This window comes from Aulonocara stuartgranti (assembly GCF_965226115.1).
Source record: "Aulonocara stuartgranti genome assembly, chromosome: 18".
NCBI classification, from domain to species: domain Eukaryota; kingdom Metazoa; phylum Chordata; class Actinopteri; order Cichliformes; family Cichlidae; genus Aulonocara; species Aulonocara stuartgranti.
Genome location: NC_138954.1, coordinates 12,206,503 through 12,221,244, shown reverse-complemented (window position 1 = coordinate 12,221,244; position 14,742 = coordinate 12,206,503). Strand labels below are relative to the sequence as shown.

Sequence of the window (14,742 nt, the reverse complement as noted above, 5' to 3'; positions counted from 1 at the left end):
TGCGAGTAAAGGTAATTTAAATACCTTCACTCACTCAATAAGAAGGGGAAATAGATACTAATAGTTAACTTCAAAAATTAGTATTCCAAACATGGTAATTACAGAAAATAAATACAAGGAATGTCGGACATCATAGAAAAAAGGGGAAAAAAAGTTATGACAATTATTGCCATTAATCATGCATCGTTCGCTAAATAATACCAAGGAAAACTATTTTCAGCCTGCAGTATGGAGCTTGTGTCATCCCCTTTTGCAAACATTTGCCTCCAAAGACAAATAACTACATGAATGTCAATCAGCATTTCTCATTGTCATCTACAGCTTTATGCTGTACACTGTAAAAACTGTGATTGGGGTTAATTAGAATCTAATAGGAGAGTAATAGTAATTATTACTCAGTAAAAACGTGTATGAGTAGTTTTAATCAAATCTAAGCAAAATTCAACAATTTTGAGATGTTCAGTTATTTAAATTTACACAGTTTTGTTTGGGGTAAATTCAGCAATGGTTTGTTGAGTAGATTTAAAAAAAATGTTTGAGTACTAAAAAAATTTAAGAAATCTAATAGATTTAACTGATGAAAGCATTTTCATTTTAATCATTGTACACTTCCGCCCATAATCCTTTGTGCCACGCTTCATGAGTGGACGTCTCCATTTTGTCAGAGGTAAGACTTCTTAATTTGTTCAAATATAAGACACGGTTTAAACAATAACGTATATCGGTTTTGAGTAAAGGTTTTAAACAGTATGATACGTCGAAATTTTATTAATAATCATCACTGTAATGATAGTATCGTATTTTTACACAAATGGCAGTTAGTGGACTGCTAGCACAAGGTCACTTTCCAAGCCTTCACGACTGTGTTACTGAACAGCTTTAACTAACCACATGTTTTACCGTATTAAAAAATATCAACGGTATATTCCGATGAGTTTTAACGTCTTTCATCCACGTTTAAAAGTTCATGAAAAGGTTTTGCGGTCAGTTGTGAGTGATTTTGTCAGCCACAGTCAGTTTTTCGAACTCCAGTTTCCAATAATGGCGGCCGCTACTAAGTTTTAAAATTACTCTTAGTAATCTTTCTGGGTCACAAAATAAACTTTTAACATATTTTCAGGCGCGAAAGTAGCTGTGTAAACATCAAATATCTGCTCGGTTTATCAAGATATCGCATGTTTGCAAAAGTGCTTCGACGTTTTCGGAGCATCTGCTACCCACCAGCTCGATAGCAAGCCGGGAGCTCGAGGGTCACTGAAGCCGCTGAGAACGGCACAACTCCCGGCACATCACCGCGGGGTTTCGCTACTCAGTTTAAACGTAATGTATAAGTCACTTAGACAACCTAAAAATGTTATTGTTTGTTTTTTTTCAGTGTTTTATTTGTTCGTGAGTAAATCGGTTTGGCTGAGATTAAAGTTATTAGATTAGATTAGATAAAATAAAACTTTATTAATCCCCCGGGTGGGTTCCTCCTTGGTTTTTACACAGCTGACTAAACGTCAAAAATGATAATGTTGCTTTCCTTTCAGGTAATGGAAGATCCCTCAACTTAAATTCACCTGATCAGCATGGGATTGAAGTTGCAGGCTATCATAGCCAAGGTATTTTCCACAGACATTTCAGCTTGGAATTTTATTTAAAGAATTTTTTTGTCAAATTTCATTTGCATGGTGCACAGCTCCACTAATTTGTTTGCATGTTTTTGTCAGTGCAAGAGGACGCCAGGACGTCACTGATATAATTAACAACACAATTATGGGTTTCATGTTTTAATTGTATTTTAAATACATGTCTATTCTTAGTAAAAAAAACAAACAAAAAACAAACAAAAAAACACAAGTACAGGTATTGCTGGGTTTTTGTTTTGTCCCAAGAAGGAAAAACCCTTTCTGACGAACATAAACTAAATTAGATAAAAAAAAACTAAATGACTAAATTAATGTAATTTACTAAAACGACACATTTAAAGATTGAACCTGTCAAGCATGTTGACAATACCTTTGTGTTGACTGTCAGCACCCAGGCATGTGCATTAACATCAGCTAATTATCGCACATAATGCTCCATGTGATGATAATTTGATATTTAACAGTTTTTTTTAATACTGCCAATTCTCACAGTTTTGTCTTAATAAATGGTCACTTATCTGATGGTAATTTTTGGAATTCTTGCTCATTTTCAGTCACCAAGCAATCCTAGCAATAACATAACCAGAAATCTGGTTATTCAGTGCTTGATGGTGTACCTTGGGGAGTCCATTGATCAACTGATCAAAGAGTACAGTGTAAGTGTTGAAGTAGAAACATTATTCTGTTTTTGTTATTCATATGTGTTTGTCAAGTTTCAAATAATTTGAGGCATTATCATGTTTTATTTGTCATTCAGCTACAGGATGTGTCCAGGAAATATTTCATGTGTGCAACTACAGTCAGAAAACCCATGTGTTTGTTGTTTCAGGATGCTGATGAGGATGGTGTGTCACAAGATCTTTCTGAACAGAGGATGAAAATCTACAAAATCAAGGCTGTTGGATCTGAGGAGGATGACATTGGCATTGTGCTGGAGGGTGTGAGAGTTATGCCTGCTCTGGGCAATTTTCCAAGAGCATGCGCAATGCTGGTTGGATTGACATATGCAGTCGATCTTGCCTATCCCAAAGAGCTAAAATACACCTTGGAAGTATTCCAGAAACTTTTCCTTGAACTGGATTGTGCTAAGCTCTCACCAAAAGTGAACAGCCTCAAGAACAAGTTATTGGCTTAAACGAGGACTCTGAAAGAATGAAAGGGAAGTAAGCTCACTGAAAACCTTTGGTTTGTCTTTGTTAGATGCAGCTATCTTTTCAGTTTTTAAGTTAATTTCATCTTATTCATATCGTACCCAAATGACCTGCAATGTGTCAGGCTGTATTTGTGCTCTTCATTTTAATTTTGTTTTTTATTACCTACAAGTTTCTTAGGAATATTCTGTTTGAAAGGCAGCAAATTGGAGGAATCACTAGTGAAGCTTTTCTTTGTTTATAGTGTATGTTACTATAAAACATTGGTTTAAAACAACTTTAAAATTTAACAGAAGTGCAGTCCTGTAGCTGTAGAAATGTTACTTCCTCTTACATGTGTCTTAGATTTTCTCAGGTTAAACATCCAAATTGGGATAAAAGGTTGATTTACATTATTGATATTCCATGTACATGAGTGAAAAACCTTTGTTCTACAGTTATATTGAGTGATTCAATTTAACAAAAGATTGACAAACTAAAGTTTTTGTTTGTCAATCATAAATAAGTAACAGAGATAAAGGAAACGGTAAAGGATATTCAAATTTCAGGTTCATGTTGATATTACAGTCTAAAGATTAATTTCTTTTTTACAAAACTGGTTTACATTCATGCAGTTTATGTTGCTGTTGCTCTGTACACAAAGCTGTGTGATAAACTGTTTATGACACTAAAACAAATTTACAGCAGAGGAATGTATTTAGGAGATCAGGAGATTGTTGATGAGAATTCAGTGTATACAAGCAGAAAAATGTTATATTATAAATTACTGTGTTTTATTTTCCACAATAAAACAAATTACTGTTTTGATGTTTTCTTTGTGAAATTGATTCATTTTACTCAGAAAATAAGTAAAATTCATTTCATTTTCTCTTATTATTCAGTCATTATTTTTAAGGTTTATTTGGAAAATTATTGAATCCAATTTGAGTTTTACTGAAAAAACAAGAAGATTTCATTTCTTTGTAATGGATATTTTAGGAAGTTTTTACTAAACCTTTGCCAGATAGTTAGTAAATTCAAAGTAATTTTTCTCAGAGACTTATTTCATATCAATTATTTTTTTTGGTAAAGTTGGGCAATTTCAACCTTCAGTTTGAGATTTTGACCCTAAATCCAACACATATTTACAGTTTAATTCTATTAATATCTACTTTTGTTTCCTATTTGAATTTAATTAACATTTTCTCTACATTTTACATAAATCTTTTGAAATTAAAATCTACTTAATTATTTCAAGTGTCACTTTGTTGCCATAACTTTTTTAAGTAACCTCTAGTCACAGTTTTTACAGTGTACGGTGAAAGCAATAGATGACATAAGCTGCACACTGTCGGAAACTTATACTTCCTTGGTTTTCCACCATTGTCACTGTTACCGTTTCCCTCACGTTCCTTTTTAAAAAGAAAAAAAAATGCTGCCAAAACAATAATTGGTGGCTGACATTAAACACTTTACTACTAGTTTACCGTTGTGGGAACATTACCACAAACAGCAGAGTTAAAACTGTAATGTCAGGGACATTCAGTTATGTTTTATGCAAAGGTCCTCCACTGCAGCTGTAAGTAAAATTTGCTTTAAAGCTTGGTGCCTTAACTAAAGAATGGCAGACTATTAATTTAAGTGGGGGTATTATAGTAAGTAAACGATCCGAGCTACGTTTCTTCTACCACTGCATGCTGCTTCCTCTCAGTCAAGGACAGCCTGATAAAACTCAGCCTTTGCTGACTCACACAGCCACAGCAGCTCTGACTTCCCTGTTCTGCTCAGACGCACATGATGAGCACGGTCCCGACAAGTACAGCCGATCGATCGGATGTTGTACTATTCCCAAAGAACAGATCAATGCGGAGCAGTGCCATGCTCTTCACAGGTATGCTAAGGTATGCAGGGCGCAGCCTTTACTCCAGTTGAGATTCTGCATTTGTTTTAAATTTTATTTTGTGGTGCAACTCATAGCCTTCTCGCAGATGATGCATTTAGACTGCCGAAAGCTCTTTGGGAGTAGAAAGAGAAATTACAGCAGTATTGCATGAAAAAGTTTTTCATAACAACATGAAATTCCTAAACAAAGAATATTGAGCCGTGGAATGTTTATGGCACTGCTGAAGGCCACAGACAGACTCTTGCCAAGCTGCCTGTGTTATATATTTTCCCTAGCTTAGGTATGGTGTGCCAGTTTTTCTGCATTACTTTTTTTTCCTGATGCAGCCACTGACCGGGAGGCATCCTGCGGCACCTGTATTAGATAAAGTCGAAACAAGGGTAGGTGCTGCTTGGCTCATACAGCCATACTTGATAAAAGATAGCATCTCTCTCCTTTTCTCTCAGTCTACTGCCGAGGGCCAGCCTGCTCCTGTTTCCTCTGCTTCCTAAACCAAATCTCCCTCCTGGGGGACGTTGTCAAGTAGCCTGTTGCTGGGTAACCAAAGAGGATTGTGGGTCAGAGAAATTATCAGTTGAATACCAACAACAACTCCTCAGCCTGTAGTGCAGATAATGATGTCAAGCCTGAATCCTGATAAAATCTAGTTTCACCTGATAACCATTTAAGATACGAAAGGGGTGCTCTTTTTTTTTTTTTTTTAATTAATTTTGAGTTTGTGCTTCTAAAACATGTTTTAAATGTTAGCTTACTGCTGAATAAACATGTATTTGACTCCCAACTGCTTGGCTCATTTATGAATAAGTGGACAAAGTCAGACTGTCCTTTGTGAATGCATTTAAACATCAAAGACGTAAAAACACCAGTAAAACGACATATATAGAACACCTTGCTAAACTAATGCATTTGGGTTTGTGGACTTTGTCAGGGTCACATATTATAAAATGCATTAAAAATATTTCATAAACTAGACACAATTTTAAATACAATATGCATGAAGCAGAAGAAAAATTGAGAAAAAAACACATGTACACTACTGTACATAGTGTATCAGCCAATGGGGCACAGAAAGATGCCTGAGCATATGCTAATGTGTTTTTAGGCTAATTATTGTACTGGGCAAGAAGGCATGCCCAATAGGAGATGTGAATAACACTATGTTCTCTCTGTAAAATTCACATGGATCCTTGTGACTTACTATAAACTGATTATTTCTCGCAAACTTGAAGTATTTTGGGGTTGGATTACATGAGGGATCGGCTCTAAGCCCCTTCTTGTTTGCAGTGTTTATGGACAGGCTGATGCAGGAGTCTCCGTGGACTTGTTTGATGTTTGCTGTATGTGGTGAGAACAGGGAGCAGGTGCAAGAGAGTCTGGAGAGGTGGAGGCATGCACTGGAGAGAAGAGGAATGAAAGTCAGTAGACGCAAGACAGAATATATATATGCAAGAGAGGCAAGGTTGAGATAGTTTAGATATGTGCACAGGAGGGATAGTGGATATGTTGGACAGAGGATGCTCAATCTGGTGCAGGAAAAGAAAAGAAGAAGGAAAAGAGGAGATTCGTGGACGTAGTAAAGGAGGACATGCAGAGGCCTGGTGTGACAAAAGAGGAGGCCATGGATAGGCTGATATGGAGGCAGATGATCCACTGTGGAGACTCCTAAAGGGAGAAGCTGAAAGAAGGTGAACACTGTTGGGAAGCACTAATGCAGCAAGGTGTTCGCAGGTTGCCTCTGTGGTGGCCATCTTGTTGTCCTTGTAAAGAGGAGGCCTGCCTCAGTTGTAGCTCTTTTATAGGCGAGTCTGAATTGAGAAGGCGTGGTCTCTAGAGTATTTAGCAACGCTGTTACATCATGAGAACGATTTGCTGGGTTCCTGACTTGTTAGCAAATAAGCATATAGGCAGGGGTGCACATGTGCACAAGTGGTCCGAGGTGCGCGTTTGCTGTCAAAATAAAAGATGCGCACCAGATAAGAAGTTACAACGTGTGTTTGCATACATAAGATTTTCTGGAGGAGGACAGAAGCAAGCTCCTTTAAGCAATTACTTTGGTGTTCCTCCACCTCCAAAGAAATGTCAGAAGGAGTCCGAACCGCAAAAGAAGCGCGTATTCTCGGAAAAGTGGTTGAAGGAGGTGAGCTGGCTTCAAACAAATGATGAACGCACAGAGATGTGGTGCAGAATATGCTGTGAAAATCCCACTCTAGCGGACAAAAACAGTGCCTTTTATATGTACGCAAACGCACGTTGCAACTTCTTATCTGGTGCGCGTCTTTTATTTTGACGGCGAATGCGCACCCCTGGATATAAGAGCATGTAGAGCGGTGCTCTGACCACCTAACAAGAAAAAATGATCTCAAAGTAAACCTAAAATGTAATTTATAATTCCTTTAAGTAGTGAATAATTACTCACTGGAAGATGTTTAATAACAATCTTGTATAGAGATCAGTGATTGTGTTACAGAAGTTAATTGAAGAAGTTAATTAGATACAATAACGATAGCGGTATTGGGATTAGAATAATAAAATTCTAATATGTGTTTGTGAAGCTTTGTTTGTGTATTTCTATCTTTGAATACTCTTTTTTGAATCCCACGGAAAAGGAAAATGAACATCACATTAACTGAACATAACAGCGTTGATTGAGTAAGAAATTTAATTTAGCATTAAAAAAGTAAAACAACTCACTTTTAAGTTCATCAACTTAAAAATAATCTTTTGTCTTGAATTCTTGGAGTTGTATTAACTTACTTGTATTTACAGTGTACATCTTTATGTTACATAAGACAAAGAAAAAAAAAGACTCTGTGGTGTCATTGGTCTTTTCCAATATTTAAATAATTCCATAATGATGTGCTGTTAGGAAGGGGAGATACAGGAGAGGTGGAGGAAGATCTCAGCCTGGGCGTCTATTGTCTCATGTAGTCTGGAAGATGAGTGGATGGTGGGGTGGGTGCAGTTTTCTCTGTGGTGGGGTTGGGTGGACTGTCCCGGGATCTGTGGGGCCGGGAGGCGCTGCTGCACTGGGCCCCGGTCTGGATGGGCCTGGGCCCCCTTTCCCTGGCGGGTCGCGGAGTATGGGGGTGCCTACTGGGGTCAGCGGGGGAGCTGGTCCCAGGGAGGGGTCACTTGCCCCTCCCTTCCTTCCCTCCCCATCTCCAGCTGCCTCCCTCTTCCCGCTCCACCACAACCACCCACACATGCAGGGCCTTGGAGTAGGGGTATGTCACCAGGGTGCAGAGGAGGCTACCCCCCCTCTGTCCCCTTCTGGTTGCCTATGCCTCAATTTTATCCCACAACTTAGACATTCACATTACTCACACTCTCATTACACATACATATAGGATCTTGGGGGTGGGCACGATACACGGAATCCAAATTACCATCAGGGTGTACACCTCACCGCTGGCGTCGTTGCCCACCTCTCAATTTTAAATACACGTAGACATTGAGGGCTAGCAGGAGGGACTATGCTTACCTGCTGCTCTCTGGCAGGTAGCTCCAAGCCCTCCTGGGTTTTAAATGCACCTTAGAACACACATGCATCAACACTACAATGAGCGGGTGGAGGGAGGTTTGGAGTCTTCTCTCACCCCCATTCTCTGCGACCTGCTGGAGCGGGGGGGCTAGGAGGAGGAGTTGGCCGTCCGACTGCGGTCTGGAGTGTGGGGCCTCCCTGCTGCTGCGGAGTCGGGGCGGTCTGCCTCTCCCCACCGCAGGGAAAAGGGAAACACCACCTGGGTCTGGGTGCAGTTCCCCCCTCCAGGGGCAAGGGTACCTAGACCCGGTTTGTAGAGTACGCTTGGGGAGTGTGATCGTGTGTACAGCGTCTCTTTATGTCTGTCTCCACGTTGGTTGAGTGTGGAGTAAGTGCATATGAGAGCATGAGGGTGGGAATGGATGTTTGTATCTGTGTGTGCCTGTATGTCTGTGTCTATATGTCAGGTTGGGTATCAGACGCCACCTCTCTGGGGACATCTCAGGCCCTCCAAGGTTTGGAGGCCTATCTCCCCCCACCACCACTTCCCCTGCCAGTGGTGGACTCCCTCAGACATCGGTGCGTTGGTGGTTCTTTGTGTCTGGGGGTGGGCGTCCAGGTACACACCGGCTCACTCCTTGGCGGCCGCTTATCGGGGCCTGGAGCCTGGGGCTCGCTCGGGCCACTTCGGAGGTGGGGTGCCCCCGGCCTCTCAGCCTGGGGCTCGGTCACTCAGGCACGGCTGGCTGCCGGTGGAGCTCACGGGCGCGTCACTGCAACCCCCCCTGGCTTCTGCTCCGCGGCTGCTGAGTGAGCCCTCATCTGGGACTCTCCTCAGCTCTTTCTGGGACAGTGGCGCGGCTGCCCCTCTGTTGGTCTTCCTTGGTCTCTTGTGTTCTGGGGGCCTCTGGATGTCTGGAGTTTTGATCTCCTCCATACCTGCTTCATGCCCTGGAGGACGGGGCTGTGGCCCCCCCACACCCTCTAGCAGATCATTACATGAAGGGACCTTTTAAAAAAAAAAACAAGCGCGTCCATGCTCACAGGTGTACACACGGGTGATCACACCCACAAACTACACCCTTTTTGGCTCCTACCTCAAAGCACACTGTGTTCTGTTGATCTTATGTGCTGCACAATAATGTTTAATATTTAGTATTTACTGTCATATTCCCATATATCATTGTGATGTTGTTTATTCTATTACTCTTGTTCTCTTCTGCTTGTTTTCTTTTTTCTTTCTCAGCAGGTGATCCAGGTGATCGATAGATGCATTTTTTTTTCTCTGCCCGTTCTGTTGGTTTTTGTCTTTTGCCCTTCTCCCCCGTCCCTCTTCTCAGCTGTTCCTCTTTCCCTCTTTCTTTCTCCCCTTCTTTCCTCCAGTCAAGTCTGTCCCGTATTCAGCAAGTGAAAATAAAATAAACAATAAAAGGTGAATCAAATGGACCATTATGGCAAGGCTGGGATGGTCAATTTGGTAAAGTAAATCCGTTGGGCATCTTTCTTTGCCTTTAGACAACAATTCTGATGGCAAAAGAGCCAAACGGGACAGGCAAAAAAATAATAAAAAAAATGATGTGCTGTTAGTATTTTTTTTCTCCAAATAGCAGCACAGCAGCAGTGAACCAGTTTCCAATCAGTTCTATCCAACTGAGACTTGAAGCAGCTCTGGCAGTCATCGATCTGCAAGCTGTTTAACACATGTCGAGCTATTTCAGAATGTGAGATAAAAAATTAATAGCTTTAAATAAATCTGGGTAAAATGTAACACTGTGCCAGTTAGCATATAAATACCAGATATGTTCAAAGGCACCAGTTATTTATGATGCATTCCTAGCTCTCAGTATAAGACAAATGCTCAACAGTTACAGGCCTGAACTGGAAATGACAGCCAAAAATGAGCGAATGCATTGTCTCCTTTGATAAAATATATTCCACGACTCTGAGCTTTGACAGATTCCTGTAACTTCTCCCAGTTCAGTGGACTATGAAATCAAATTTGGGTGGTCTACCTTTGTCAATCTGATGGCCTGCAAAATGTTTATATGAATGACAGCACATCTTACTCCTTTTCAGATGGTGATTTATAAAAAACAGAGGTAGCATTATGCTGATTTCAGGTATTTCACTGGAAAAAACTGTTGCCTGGATTATATTGTATATTTGTATATATATATCTACACATACATTTCATCTAATTTCTGTATGGTAGAGTGTAAAATCAGAGAAATGAAAGCATCAAACTATAATAAAAGATCTGCACAAACTAAACTGTTGCACTGAGCTCACTGTTGAATGGCACGCAGACACAAATAGCTTCATGCTAGAGCCAAGGGAAGGTGAATCATCTGTGGATCCACTTCAGCATTTTAATCAAGGACCTAATATTGGTGATCCAATCCAGGGAGCTGAGCTCAGTCAAGCGCACACTGTCTGAACCATGTGACTAAAGCCATTTGAATAGAAATGGCCCCTGCTCGGCACCATGCCACTGCACCCAACATTCATGTCTTTGAAACAATTGTGCTATTTACACCACGAGATCCACTTTGCTTTCTTTCTAATGATGCTTTAGATGGGCACATTTGGGTCAGCCCTTTAAACGCTTTCTCCCTTACTGAATGAGCGCATTAACAAAGCGCATTTGTTTTTTTCCGGCACTCAAAATGAGGAAGACGTGGATGAAACCTGAGCAAATCAAGACCATCGTTATCTATTGACATGCATCACGGTATCATGGCTGTGTGGCAAAGCAGGCTGAAACTGGCTTTAAAGGACGTCTGATAGTTTGTGCTGTGAATGTACTGTGAAGTACTGCAGAGCGGAAAAATGGGATGGTGGTTTAAATCCTCTGCACAGCTACCAAGATTAATGAGGCTAACTAGATTTCCTTTTTTCTTTCCACAAACCACCAGGACTCTGAACTCCTACCCACTAATTACTTAGCGAGCATGTGCACACATGCATCTGTGAGAATGGTGCATCTGTACATGTGTCTGCATACTTTTAAGTGCACAGGGCTACGTGGACATATGTGTGTAAGCTGCAGAGGTTGGTGAAGAGAAAATATGATAATATTTGCCTGACTCAATGACTTACTCACCAGTTACTAAAGGCCTCACAGCCATAGCGTGGGAGGCTTCTCTTATGTGTGTTTGGTATGTACAGTATGTAGAAGTGGGGATATTGATGTGGGCCACGTTTTATTTGTATTAGTGTGTGTGTTTGTATAATGGGGAGGGTGTGGGCAGTGCTTGGTGAAGCTGAAAGAGGAGAATGACATGCTGTCAGTCTGCGTTGACGGTCACTGCTCAGTGCTAAGGCTCCTCCTGACACTTTCTATTCAAACCAGGGAGTGTCTGCAGAGTGCCTCCGGCATATCGAGGGATCCCACTTTTTAATTGAGCCTTTACCCAAGATTCATTTCATCCTCCATCTTTAGCCTTACTGGGAGCTGACACAACGAAGAGTGTGACGAAACTAGGCCTCACATTGTTCGGGGTAAGAGGCTGTTGGAAATGAGACCTACATAAGAAAACGTTAACCTTTACAGATATTATCCCAGTTTCACAGGCACTGAAAGTTCAGTAATCTGAACCTCTAGCATATGAAAGTCATTTTATAATCGGAACACTCTATTTAATGTGGTAAGACCTCTATTAGCAAATATAGGTTTACATATGATCCCCTGAGATGGAAGACCTTGTGCAAGATACCTGAATACTCTAGTTTTACTTTAAGATAAGACATAAAGACTCCATCCATATAAATGCTGAAAGCAGAATACAAAAATACCTTTATCACCATAAATACTTGTGTTGATAACACTGGTTTGGGATTTAGTTCTAATCAAAAACAAAGTCAGTGTTCAGTTAGCACACGTTTAATGACAGTTTCCAATGAATTACTACCTTCTTGTAAGTTTTTAAAGTGGTCTTTCAATAGTTCTCCAGGCTTTCTGAAGGTCCTTCTAGGTTTGTCTTTGGATTCTTGCTGCCTTTTTACTCATTTCCAGTCCTGTTCCTGTACCTGACCATTGTCAGAGGAATGTTTTTCTTTCAAGCATAAAAGGAACCTAACTCAAGGGATGAACCGGTGCTGTGTATGCATAACAGACAACTTCAGAAAGATGCCATTTTAAAAGGTATCTTTAGGCATTTTGTTACTAAAATCCTGTTGCAAAATCAGTTTGTTCCCATTTCTTTAGCTGAATCTACAAAAAAAATTATAACACAGTTTGCACCAACAAAGTAATTTCCAAAGAGCAAACCAAAAACCTGGCATATTTCGACATGGTGTGCATTGTCCTTTAGAATTTCAAGGAAATTGGATGAGTGGAGAACAAAAGAAGAAGTGGCAGGCTAAAAAACACATCAAAACAACAAGAACAACAACAAACAACTAAACTAAATCTGTCTACAGCAGATGAAACAATGGGCAACCGTGGTTCAGGGGATTGGGAAGCTCATCTGTAACCGGAAGGTTGCCGGTTCGATCCCCCTGCTCTCTCTGTCCTGGTCATTGTGTCCTTGGGCAAGACACTCTACCCTACCGTCTACTGGTGTTGGCCAGAGGGGCTGATGGCGCGATATGGCAGCCTCCCTTCTGTCAGTCTGCCCCAGGGCAGCTGTGGCTACGACTGTAGCTTGCCTCCACCAGTGTGTGAATGTGAGAGTGAATGAATAGTAGAATTGTAAAGCGCTTTGGGTGCCCAGAAAAGCGCTATATAAATGCAATTCATTCTTCTTCTTATTATTATTAAACGTACAGGTGTATGAGGTACAACAGTGTATGCCCACAACCATTTGCAAAACGTGGTGAAGGCTGGGGACGAATTTCAGGCAGTAGTGTTGGAATCTTGTCAAAATTTATGGAATTATGATTGCAGAAAAGTACAGTCCGATTTTAACCCACCATGCATTACCATCTGGAATGTGTCTCACTGGCAATGGCTTCAATGTTCTGCATGACAATGATCCCAAACACACTGCCAATCGAATAAAAGCATACCTGGGCAGAAAACACACAATGGAATACAATCCATCACGAACTGGCTTCTCTAAAGCCCGGTCCTCAACATCACAGAAACAGTGTGGGATCATAGTGACAGTAATGGCAACAAAAGGCTGCCAACACCTAAAGAAGAGCTTTGAATGTCCTGTAAGAAAAATGAAGAACTATTCCTGCATACTACTTAAAGACATGACCAGTAAGCCTGCCTAAGAGAGTTAGGGCTGTGTTGAAGAATAAGGGTGCTCATACCAAATATTGACTTTCAAGCTTGTTAGAATTGTACAAAATGTTTGTTGCCTTAGGACAACAATCTCTGCACAACCAGTAAAAACAGCAGCTGGTAAGTGATTGGACTGATTGTTTTTTTTTGTTTTTTTTTTGCTGTCTAGGACTGTTTGCAGGTAGCTGTGGTGAGCAACTAGTTGCCCAGAGGTTAAGTGTGCAACACCCTGAACCTTTTGGTCATAAGAGGATTGCACAGGTCATTTAGTGGGAGGCTATGTGACTCAGTTGGACCTGAACTGGCTGCCTGCAATCACTCTCAAACAGACTGGGGAAGGTATGCAATTAATCACCATCTCATTTATAAAGATAGACAGATTGTCAACATGTTGTAATCAGTCGGAGTCAGTCTGCACCGCTGAGCGTAACTCCTCAGCTCCATCAAACAATGATACACACAAACCTGAGTTACTACAGTGGGAGGCAATTTACCGCAAACTGCACTGCTCTTACCACTGAAAAGCGTATCTTATTTTGTGCCTGATATGGCCTTATACCATTGCTGCTATAAGTGTTTATTCATTTGGAATAAGAGGAGGAGATGTTATCAGAATGAGTGCATAATTGGCACCATCGGATAGCTCAAAGTTGAGAGCACAGGGCTGAAACTTTGGCATGTCCTCTAGCTCTTTACTTAGTCCTCTGTCTGAGTATTTAGAGCCAAGCCCTACAGGTTTCTGCTCTGCAAGAATACTGGTGTTTTATTGAAACGGAGCAGAACTGAACTAAACTTAATGGAGCGTTGGAGTGAGGAAGGAGGAGGAGAATCCTGCTGCAAAAGCCACACAAGGATATGTCTTGTTTTCCTTTTTACTGCGAGCAGAGCAGGTTCAAGTGTTTCAGACTTTTAGTCACATTTAGTCACACAGAGATAAGTAGACAATGAAAACATCTTTTGCTGTATTTTTTCAGCAGTGCACACAGACAAAGCAACATTCACGCTTCTTTCTTTCTTTTGCTTCCCTCAGTTGGTGCTGTTACATAATATATATGTCTGTCGAAATGCAGCTGTTCGATTAATGTCTGAAAGTTATCTTAGGATTAGTTGAAGTATTGTATATGAAACATTCTCAATCTCATACTTTCCTCTAGACAATTGCAATCAAACGCAACAATACAAACAGTTTAATGTGCCACAATGAAATCCTCTGTCCACTGTGCCACTTAAGTTCAGTATTTAATATGAAATAATGTCATAATGCAACATCACAAAATGCTGCCAGGTTAAATAAAGAATCAATAAAACAGTATTTTCCAGTATTAGAGTCAGTATGCTCTAATGGCATTTTTTATGTCTCATTT

General features: G+C 40.6%; 1 protein-coding gene across 2 annotated transcripts; it reads left to right on the top strand.

The window, feature by feature from the left end:
* Positions 1–336: 336 nt before the first annotated feature.
* Positions 337–3,514, top strand: LOC309694624 (uncharacterized protein). 2 transcript variants are annotated; one of them, XM_082514801.1, is made up of 4 exons: positions 337–667; positions 1,533–1,604; positions 2,186–2,287; positions 2,461–3,514. In XM_082514801.1, the coding sequence occupies exons 2-4, from the start codon at positions 1,572–1,574 to the stop codon at positions 2,764–2,766; spliced, it is 441 nt and encodes a 146-aa protein (XP_082370927.1). In that variant the 5' UTR covers positions 337–667; positions 1,533–1,571; the 3' UTR covers positions 2,767–3,514. The 2 variants fall into 2 exon arrangements, with proteins under 2 accessions (XP_082370927.1, XP_082370928.1); XM_082514802.1 differs by lacking the exon at positions 337–667 and adding an exon at positions 1,293–1,320.
* Positions 3,515–14,742: the final 11,228 nt, after the last annotated feature.